This window comes from Fukomys damarensis, unplaced genomic scaffold (assembly GCF_012274545.1).
Source record: "Fukomys damarensis isolate Sample0158 unplaced genomic scaffold, DMR_v1.0_HiC HiC_scaffold_37, whole genome shotgun sequence".
NCBI classification, from domain to species: domain Eukaryota; kingdom Metazoa; phylum Chordata; class Mammalia; order Rodentia; family Bathyergidae; genus Fukomys; species Fukomys damarensis.
Window position 1 is genome coordinate 7,318,374 of NW_022900949.1, and position 10,919 is coordinate 7,329,292.

Sequence of the window (10,919 nt, forward strand, 5' to 3'; positions counted from 1 at the left end):
TCAAACTTTTTCCACATAAGAAGGGAAAAGCAACCTATCCAAGACACAAATGTTAGTTATTTCCTACCCTTTTTGTCTCCTCAGCCCCCAGCAGTGAGGTGTACTGCACCCCAGCCCATGTGGCCCTGCAGATCAGCCTGGGAGAGAAGCCACTCGTGTCCAGCACCTGCAGCCCAGCTCACCGCCTGTCATTAACAGCCATGAGGTTGTGATGGACCAGCACCGGGCACCCTCACCTACGGGGGCACGGCCAGCTGCTCCCTGACCAGCACTGCCCAGGTGATCACAGACACCTGGGACCCCACTTCCTGGCCATGCGCCCGAGGACCCTGCTGACTTCAACCGCATGAGCGGCTACATCAGCGACAACCCCTGCGCCCCCCACGCCATGCAAGTGGGGTGAGCGCAGGAGACACCCGCCCCACGCCACCCAGCTCGCTCCTCCTCAGGCGTCGCCCGGGAAATCCTCCTATTCTGAGCACACCTCCTTCGGGACAGTGTGTCTCGTGGTGAATGTTGGCCACACACCCACCAGGCGAGAACACTCCATTGTCCCCTTTCCCAGCTGCCACCCCTCACCCCGTCCCGGGTGCCGGCGGTGCCAGGCGCAGCTCACACAGAGCCTGTGTGTGCCCGGGAGTTGGATTTTTGTTGCCGCTCTCTGAAGGCTCATTGAGCAGCCCTGCCCCGGAACGGTCACTCCCAGACCCCTCTGTCTCTTCCTCCCGCAGCTGGAGGCTGTGTCCACACTCAGCGCTGAAGGAGATCAGGCCCAGCTGAGGACTCCGGCTAAGGTCTGGGTGTGGAGGTGGAAGGGAGGAACCAGGCAGAGCGGACAGGCGCCACCTCTGGGGCAGAACCGGTGATCCACACCCTGGTACAAAGGGCGTAGATGCCAAGGCTTGGGAGCTGATTCCACGTGCACACACGCGTGTGGACACACATGCACACACACACACATGCATGCACACATCGCAGCCAGCCCCATGGGGGGCACACATGTAACCCACAAGGAAGCCCAGGCTGCGGGGACACGTGGTGGTCACATGGCTGCTTTGATGCTAGCAACATTTTCTCCCTGAGAGACAATCCATTTGACTGCCAGCTTTTTCTTCTTTTTTAAAGACCAAGTAACAGAGTCCCTACAGCACCCTGTAGCGGTAAAGAGCTTTGGCCCTGGACACCTGGCTTCTCTCAGCTGTATCCCCAGCCTCGAACTAGGATGCCACACTCGACCCCCTCGGGCCTGTTTCCTCTCCTGTCAAATGGGGACACAGTAGCACCTGCTTTGTGTGATTGTGACTGGTCAGTTAAAACCTTAACTGATAAACTGCGCTTGGTGGCGCACACCTGTCATCCCAGCACTCAGGAGGCTGAGGCAGGAGGATCGCTGGGAGTTCGAGACCAGCCTGGGCTCCATAGTGAGTTCCAGGTCAGTCTCAACTACATAGTGAGACCCTGTCTCAAAACAAACAAACAAACAAACATAAAAGTTAACTGATAAACATAAAGCCGTAGGATGTTTTGTTTCTGAGCAGGCTGGGAACACGCTCTGCCACTGAGCTACAGCCCCAGGCAGAAATATCACTGTTGTTATTTTTTGTCCCCATTATTACTGTTGTTATTAATAAAAAGAAAGCAAGTGCCCCTGCCTCCCTGCTCCCCGGGGTGGACTGGGGGGCTGGGATGCATGTCAACAGCCGAGGAAGACACACAGGGTGGAAATGCCTCGGCCACACCTCTGAGAGGTCACGGACTTTCCCAGGGTTCAGGGATCTCAGGAAGGACGAGAATGCCACCAGGATGTTTTTGGTCTCCACAAATTCTCTCTCCCTTTTATTTTTCTCATTGTTGCTGTTCTGGTCTGGGGATTGAACCCAGGGCCTTTGCACTGAGCTACATCCCCAACCTTACCCCAGCCCCCATTTTGAGAAAGGGTTTCACTGAGTCACTAAGTTGCCCAGGCTGGACTTGAACTTGCGATCCTCCTGCCTCAGCCTCCCAGAGTGCTGGGATTGTGAGTGTGTGCACCCCACACCAAACTTTCTCTTGCGTGTCCCTCACACACCGAGGCCTGACACATACAATAGCCACTCTCTCAGGCTTTCTGCCCATTTCAAGGAAGTAGATGAACCTGGTATTTAAAAAAGGGGAACGGGGGGGGTGTGCTAGGCAAGCACTTAGCACAGCGCCGCACCCTGGAGGGGCCTCCTTTGCTCTTTGGTTCCCCGATGAAGCCGACCTCACCTCTGATGCCTTGCAGGAGGAAGGAGTATCGAGTCCACCTGCACTTTCTTGGGGACCGCATGGGAACTCCCCAGTCCCTCGTCTAACAACCCACACTAGCCGGTAGTAAGAAGGGTAGAGCGTTGTCCCAGTGATGGTTTCAGGACCACAGCCAATATACTCCTTCTACAGTAAGTGCTATCTTCATACAAAACCATCAAGGTAGAATGTCCTGTCTCACGAAAATGTCCTTCCTCAGCTCAGGGTGGGGGGGCGCACGTCTGTAATCCCAGCACTCTGGGAGGCTGAGGCAGGAGGATCAAAAGGTTGAGCCCAGCCCAGGCAACCGAGCAGAACCCTGTCTCAAAATAACAAACAGATATCACAATGATTAATAATTATAATAATTAATAATAATAATAACGACGACTAAAAAGGCCCTGTGTTCAATCCTCAGCACTCCCCCCCCCAAAAAAAATTAAAAGACTGGCGATTTGACATGTCAAAGAAAAGCTATAAAGTGCTTCTAAGATCTACAGTAAGACCAAATCTTCTATCCATGGAGTTGTGAAAAAAAGAAAAAGAAATTCATGCCAATTTTTCTGTCACACCTCAGACTGAGTTAGGTCCACAGTGCATGGAAGTGCTTAGGGAAAGTGGAAAACAGATGGAATTCCAGGGCCTGGAGCTGTGCTGGGACAATTTTAAGCATCCAGAAATAGTCTTGGAACATTCGTCCTATGGACACGGGTACACTGCATATGCAAGCAAAGGGCTTTCCAGTACAGGTGGGAGGTAGGATATGCTGACAGCTCTTTTGTGTGTTTGTTTACTGGAGGGTTGGTTTTGTTGTTTGTTTGAGACAGGGTTTCTCTATGTAGCACAGTCTGGTCTTAAATTCATGACGCAGCCCAGGTTGCCCTGGAACTGGCAGTGATCCTCCTGCCTCAGCCTCCCAAGTTCTAGGTTTACAAGTGTGCACCACTGCACACAGCAGCTTCTCACTATTTTCAGCCCTTCTGGTAAGTTTGTCTAGATTTTTGTTTTGTTTGTTACTCAGATGGGACCCAGGGCCTTGTGTATGCTAAGCATGTGCTTCACCACCGGGCTCCCAAATTTGTCCAGATTGATGGGGTTCAGCTGCTATACCTGGGGGACTCCTGGCAAAGGGATTAAAGCTCCAAACAGGGGCTGGGGGTTTGCTTCAGCGGTTCTGCCTCCTGCAACCGCAAGGTCCTGAGTGGGATCCCTGGTACAAAAAAAATTTTTTTTTTCGGAACATAACCCTTTTATTGTCCAGCATCTGTGACAGGTTCACGTCTCTAAACGAGACACATTTGGGGCATGGTTGGCCCAAGAAAGAGGAGTATGTAGGCAGCCCCAGAGGTGCTGTGCTCCCCACCACAGTCTGCTTTAGCATCCCTTTAGAGTCTGGAATGATATGTAGCAAAACAAATAAATTATTTTCCATCTTTAAAAAGCAAGTTCAAAGATGAAGCTGCCTAGACCAAGCATCAGGACAGGCGCCTCCAAAGAAGTGAACGCTCCTGTTGTGCTTCCTTAGCTCTCGCCAGTAGGAAACAAAAAGCCTCTGCTGGCCAAGCGTGGTGGCACACGACTGTCATCCCAGCACTCGGGAGGCTGAGGCAGGAGGATCGCTGTGAGTTTGAGACCAGCCTGGGCTCCATAGTGAGTTCCAGGTCAGTCTCAACTACATAGTGAGACCCTGTCTCAAAAAACTAACTGACCAACAAACAAAACAAAACAATAAAGTGACCCTTGATCAGCCAAAAAAAAAAAAAATGCTGACCAGCAATAGAAAGCCCCACAAAGAACCAGTAGCTGAAACTGTAGTAGTTACTAAGCTGGAAGACGTCTTCTACACACGAGTAGATCAGCGCCATGATACCACTGAAGAGCAAGGAAGGCACAGGTGGGAGCCGCTCCTCGTGAATCATGCAGGTAGCATGAGGGAGGTGCCCCTCCCTTGAGCCACGAAGAAAAGCCTAGAAGCTGCCAGGGTGAAGGCAATGAGGCCACCAAAGCACGATAATGCAGCTGCCAGTGGAATTATCCAGGTGAATACTCCAAAAATCTGGCCTGCAAATGTCACAGCAACAGCATCACCGGCCAAGATGTCCTCCTAGCAGAGTGTCGTAGGCCACATTGGTCAAGATGTAGATGATGGTCACAAGAGGCATGGAAATGCCAGTGGAGAGGGGCACATTCCTCTCAGGATTCTTTTTTTGGTTTGTATTTTTAGTTTTTTCGAGACAGGGTTTTACTGTATAGTTGAGACTGACCCAGAACTCACTATGTAGCTCAGGCTGGTCTCGAACTCACAGAGATTCTCCTGCCTCAGCCTCCCCAGTGCTGGGATGACAGGTGTGCGCCACCACGCCCGGCCCTCTTAGGATTCTTGATTTCTTCGGTGACACAGTTGAGGGTGTTCCGGCCTGAGTAGGAGAAGACTGCTGAGTACAGGGCCAGGGCAATGTCACCCACTACATACAATGAGCCCTCGAAGGAATTCTCCAAGTCGGCGGAGGCTCCCTGGCCAAGCCTAACAATGCCAGCAGCGATGACCACGATCAGCACCAATACTTTGGCATAGGTGAAAATATCCTGTACCAGAGTCCCCCACTTGACGTAGGCACAATTAATGAAGGTTAAGAGACCGGTCTTTCAGCACTCCCTGTGTAAGGACAGTGGGCCCTTGACTGGTGAACTCTATCAGGTCCTGAGGGCTGATTATCCAAAAAATTTTTTTGAAAAGCTCCAAACAAGGGGCTGGGGATTTAGCTCAGTGGTGCCACCACCTGCCTCTCAAGCACAGAGTCCCGAGTTCAATCCCCAGTACTGCCAAAAAAAAAAAAACAACCTCCATGCCTCACATTTTTGCCGGGTGTGGTGGCACACGCCTGTCATCCCAGCACTTGGGAGGCTGAGGCAGGAGGGTGGCTATGAGTTTGAGAACAGCTACATGGTGAGTTCCAGGTCAGTCTCAACTATATAGTGAGACCCTGTCTCAAAAACAAAACCCAAAAATAAAAATAAAACACTCCAAACAGCAGGGTATTAGAAACAGATCCATCCTCTGTGATGAAAAGGATATGCGGAATGGAGCTCCTTACTAAATGTCCACATTTGGTGCACAGCGGTTGCTTACTCACTTTGCCATCTCTGATCAAAATCCTGACACCCACAGCTTAAAGCAGGACAGTTTCTCTCGTGACTTTTAGAGGACTCAGTCCACAGTCGGCCGGCTCCCAGGCAGGAAGGCCATCGAAGACCAGCCTGGACAGAGAGGAGCGGCTCCGTGCTGACCGTCAGGAAGCAGGGACCCAGGGAGGGAGATGCGCCCGTCCAGGTCCCCCTCAGGACCCCACTGTCCCGAGCAGACCCCGTCTCCAAACATCACACTCAACTACGGATTCATCTGTGGATTACTCGGCTCCTGAGGAGAGCATGTCCACCATCAAGTCGCCTTCCAAACCCCTGCCTCCGAGCACATGAGCCTTCTGGGGGACCTCTAGATCGGAACTGTGACAAGGGCCGCGTCACAGAGCTGGTGCACAGAGCTCAGAGCCCAGCTCAGCGATACTCATCTCCCAGAAACACATTCCGCCGGCTCCCTTGGGGCAGAGGGGTCCCCTGGACGCAGGAAAGCATACAGTGAGACGGTAACACGTACTCATTCATGTTTGGGATGCAAGATTGAGGCAGAAGACTCGGGCTTGGCAAGCTGGCTGGACCAGGATGTAAGGTGTCGGTCACCGAGAGCAGGACACTGGGCAGTCTGCCGTGGGAAACTATCAAAGTCACAGCCAGGACACGTGCACAGAACAACTGCTGACCCACCCGGTCCGAAAAGCTAGAAAAGACGTGAGTGGGAGCTCAGGCTGGCCTTGAACTCATTAGGTAATCAAGGCTGAGCTCAAACTCACTGCAATCCTTCTGCCTCAGCCTCCCCAAGGCTGGGAAGACAGGCACCAGCCAAGCCTGGCAGGAACAAAACCTCAGCCAGAGTAATCAGTAACATTTTCGTCATTTACTCCTACATTGATACTTCATTGGGAAAGGCCTTATTTATTTATTCATTTTTGGTACCGGGGATCGAACTCAGGACCTTGTGCTCTGCTAAGGGGCAGCAGATCCACTGAGCTAAATCCCCGACCCAAGAATGGGTTATTTTGAGCCTTTCTACATCTTTTTTTTTTTTTTTCTTTCCTGGTCCTGGAATCAAACTCAGGACCTTCCCTTACGAGGCAGACACAGCAGCACTGAGCTACATGCCCAGCCCCGCCACCTTTTTTTATTGACACAGGGTCTGCCTGTGTAGTTCAGGCTGACCCTGAACTCACTATGCAGACCAGACTGGCCTCCAACCCTCAGTGATCCTCCTGCCTCAGCCTCCCTACCTCAGAACTAGAATTATGGGAGAGCACCATGCCCACTTTTGAATTTTTCTGACTCTTTTCTGACAGTGTGGGAGGACCAGGTCTCTTATCCACTGATAACTCCCGAGTCAGGAAACACAGATGTTAAACTATACAAGGGAGTGGACTGACGAGGGAGAGAAGAAACCATGAGAAAAATATAGAAAAAAACCCCAATAGCCAGGCAGGGGCCTGACTCTCCCTAACCTGCTCCTAGCCTCCTGCACACTGCAGCCCAGCCTTGCAGACTGGAGCTCAGGTTACTCTCCTGGAAAAGCCACACCAGGGCCAACAGGGCCTCGGGATAAGACTCCCAGCATGCTTTTCCCAGACAGTTCCCCTAGTTCCCCCTCAGCTCCCTAAGGGCAAAGGATGCCTCTGCTGATACCAAACATGGGTAAACTGGGGCACAGAGGCCTCCCAAATGCAGGAGGATCCCAGGCTAGGGCTCTACCACTAAGGGCTTGGGGAAGGGCAGGTGGACCTCAAGTGGGGAGACTTTCCTGCCTCATCCTCCCAGCCTGCTCTCACTTTGGGCCTGCATTCGGGTCCGGACCAGAGCCAGGGGGTAGCTGGCGATCTGGCCGCAGGTGCTGGAGATGGTGCCACAGGCCAGGAGCACGAGGATCCCCGGGTTAGCCGACTCGCGGCCACACTGCTGCAGCCAGCGGTTCTTGAGGGTCTGGAGGGAGCGGGGAGGGTGGCAGCGGCAGAGCCTGGGTCAGGGACCTTGCAGCCAGCTCTGCTCCAGGACCCGGGAACCGAGGAGCACCAAGCTCCAAACGAGACGCGGGCACAGGAGAAAGGCAGGTGACAGCAGAGGCAGAGGTCGACACGTCTGTAGCCAAGCAATGCTGCCGGCTTGGTGACACACACCTGTCATCCCAGCCTCTCAGCAGGCTGAGGCAGGAGGATCGCTGGAGCCCAGGAGTTTGAGGCCAGTTTGGAGGCCTTGTCTGAAAAACAGTCATCGATCAGAGACTAACTCAGACTGTGGCCAGCAGCAGAAGCCAGGCCGTGGCCGGAAGGATCCTGACAGGTTTCAGAGTGCTGCTGGTTATGTGAGTTTGGACTCTGACCCGGGATTGGGGGACAGTGCATTTCCGTGTTTTTAGCTAAATGGTGCATGATACTTTGATATCTAGGAAACAGACACCCACATCTGTGCTGCCTCTGCTTTCTCTTCTTTTTCTGTTGTGTTTTATTTATTGAGTGTATGTGTTCCTTAGACAGGGTCTCCCTGTGTAGTCCAGGCTGGCCTTGAACTTAAGATCTTCCTGCCTCAGCCTCCTGAGTGATGGGATGACAGGAGTGCACCACCGCACCCAGCTTTAGGCTAAAATTTTTTTTTTTGGTACTGGGGATCAAACTCAGGACCTTGTGTTTGTGAGGCAGGTGGCAGAACCACTAAGCTAAATCCCCGGCCCTGGGCTAAATTTTTAATGACACTTTGAAATCATACTAAACTGTTACCTCCAATCTCTAGCTTCCTTTGTTTTTAGTGTTTATTAATTTGGTGGGGGTTTTTTGCTTTGTTTTGTTTTGCGAAACAGGATCTCACTGTGTTTCCCTGGCTGGTGTCAGACACCTGGGCTCAAGAGATCCTTTTGCCTCAGCCTCCCGAGCAGCCAGGACTACAGCCTGCCTTTCTACAGGAGGCAGGAATTTCATCACAGCTGATTACTGCAACTACAACTCAGAATAATGAAATCACCCTTTAGTCTTCCGGTCATATTGGTTAAGCCAAATTCACAAGACTAGTTACCTTCTTTATCGGCAGGCCTTGCTTAATGAAGGCAAACACTTTGATTCAGGTAGGCGTTACTGCTAGAGAAGTAGATTTCACAGGATCATGTAAAAGGTAGGACGTACAGGACATTGTCAGGCTTTGGCCGGGAAAATCCCAGAGTGCCTTGGAGATGGGACTGAGGCCATGACTGAACAGTACTAAACCCAACTGGTTTTCTGTGGATAAGAGACATAAAAAAATGGTTTACTGAGCCGGGCATGGTGGCACACGCCTGTCATCCCAGCACTCGGGAGGCTGAGGCAGGAGGATCGCTGTGAGTTCGAGACCAGCCTGGGCTACATAGTGAGTTCCAGGTCAGTCTCAGCTACATAATGAGACCCTGTCTCAAACACCGTCATCCCCCCCCCCCAAAAAAAAAGGTTTACTGAAAAGTACATACATACAAGCAGGGCAGACTGGTGTATTTTTGTCATCCCAGCATTCAGGAGGCAGGAGGATGGTCGCAAGCTCAAGGCTAGCCTGGGCTACATAGTGAGGCCCTGCCTCAAAAATCTAAAAGCCAGTTGATACAGAAGGTAGCCCACGGCAAAGCTGGCTGGCGAAATACACAGGACCTGCCAGTTACAAGATTCTGGGACAGCGCCAGAGAATTCTCAGGACCCCGTACTTCTCGCAGGCACCCTTACGATGTAGGCGGTGTAAAAGCAAGGAGAGGCCACCAGGAGCCCACTGTCGTGACCTCGCCCTGGTAGCCCGCCCTGTGACTCCCAGACACGGGGTGCGTTTTTATTTTTGCCTTGATCCTTTCCCCTCTTCATTCAGCTCAAGTTCAATCTACAGAGCTACTTTTTTTTTTTTTCCCTAACCGCTCCACCCCTCACTTTTCAAGCAAACTTTGGACACTGTGTTTCACTTGTTCTTTGTTCAAGGTAAGAAGGACCTGGAAGTCAGGCCCACATCTGTCGCCCAGGCACTCAGGAGGCTGAGGCAGGAGAATTGCCACAAGTTCGAGGCCAGCCTGGGCTATATGGTGAGTTCACAGCCACCCCAAACTATAGAGTGAGAGCCTGTCTCAAAAAAAAAAAAAAAAAAAGACGTGGGATTACCTGGCATACTTCTGATTGTCCAGCCATTTTTAAAGGAACTACACAACAACACAGGCACAGTGCTGCACGCCTGTCCTCCTAATTACTTGGGAGGCTGAGGCAGGAGGACAGCAAGTTCATGGCTAGCTTGGGCAGTTCAGCAAGATCCTATCTCAAAATTTTAAAAAAGTGCTGAGGCCGGAGATTTAACGCAGTGGTGCTGCAGCCTACCTTTCAAGTGCAAGGTCTTAAATTAAACTACCCCCCCACCCATACCCCCCAAATACGGGCAGAACCACAGCCAACATTGCTCTCCACCTGCCCCCATAGTCCCAGGCCCCAGGGGTGAGGTGGCACTTGGGCCTGGACTCTCCGCACTCAGGAAGCAGACAGACCGCTATGAGTACAAGGCTGGCCTGAGCTACATGGGAGACCTTGTCTCAAAAGGAACGAAAAATAGTCCTAGGCCGGGTGGGTGAGCCAGGAGCAGGGGGAGGAGGCAGCTTCCTGGGAGGCAGAGCGGGAGGCTGCCCAGAAGCGCGGGTGAGGAGAGGTTTGACCTTCCCTTTCAGGCAGCTCGGAAGTCCTGCAGGCTCCTGATAAGGAGGATGAGCTGCACAGATACATTGTAATGTTGGCTCTGCCAGCTCCGCACTGGGGCACCTTGCTCTCCCACCCTGTCCTAGTCCCTCAGCGGCCCCGGAAGTGTAGGCTTTGGCCGCTCTTATCTTTGCAGAGGAGAAAATGCAGACAGAGGTGGCCTGCACCGGGTCATGGAGCTAATGAGAGCTAATGATACGGCCTGTACACTGTTCTCCCAGGTACTTGGGAGGCTGAGGCAGGAGAGTGGCAAATTTGAGGCCACTTAGCAAGACCCTGTGTCAAAAATTAAGAGGGCTGGGGGTGTAGCTCGGTGGCACCAAGCGGGCCTCACCAGCATAGGGTCCTGAGTTCAATCCCTGGTACCAAAAAGGAGAGAGAGAGAGAGAGAGAGAGAGAGAGAGAGAGAGAGAGACACAGAGAGAGAGAGAGACAGAGAGAGAGAGAGACAGAAGGCCAGGAATGGTGGTCCTTGACTGTCATCCCAGCACTCAGGAGGCTGAAGCAGGAAGATCGCTGTGAGTGTCAGGCCAGCCTGGACTACACAGTGAGACCCTGTGGAAAGAAAAGAAGGGAGGGAGGGACTGTAACAGGAAGCGGGCGGGGTTACCTGGGAGACCCCTCCAGGCCCCCATAGTAATCCAGATGTCAATGTGTCTTCCGTGTCCCACCCCAGCTGGGGTGCGCGGGAGGTCCCCATCCCCAAGGGACCCAAAGCCCCCAGAGGTGTCGTGGGGGCGCTCGCTGACCCTCACACCCGCCGCCGCCAGCTTCTGCGAGGACCCGCGGCCGGCACGGAAGGAAAAGCGCACTCGGACG

The 10,919-nt window shown here is 52.6% G+C and overlaps 1 protein-coding gene across 1 annotated transcript in view; it reads right to left on the reverse strand.

Annotated features, from left to right (window-relative positions):
* Window positions 1–575: 575 nt before the first annotated feature.
* LOC117284469 (Y+L amino acid transporter 1-like) overlaps window positions 576–10,919 on the reverse strand; it is an 11,285-nt gene continuing 941 nt past the window's right edge. The window contains 6 exon segments of the mRNA XM_033759601.1: window positions 576–796; window positions 4,037–4,222; window positions 4,225–4,370; window positions 4,372–4,466; window positions 4,633–4,908; window positions 7,222–7,347. Of these exon segments, the coding sequence (XP_033615492.1) occupies window positions 576–796; window positions 4,037–4,222; window positions 4,225–4,370; window positions 4,372–4,466; window positions 4,633–4,908; window positions 7,222–7,347 (1,050 nt within the window).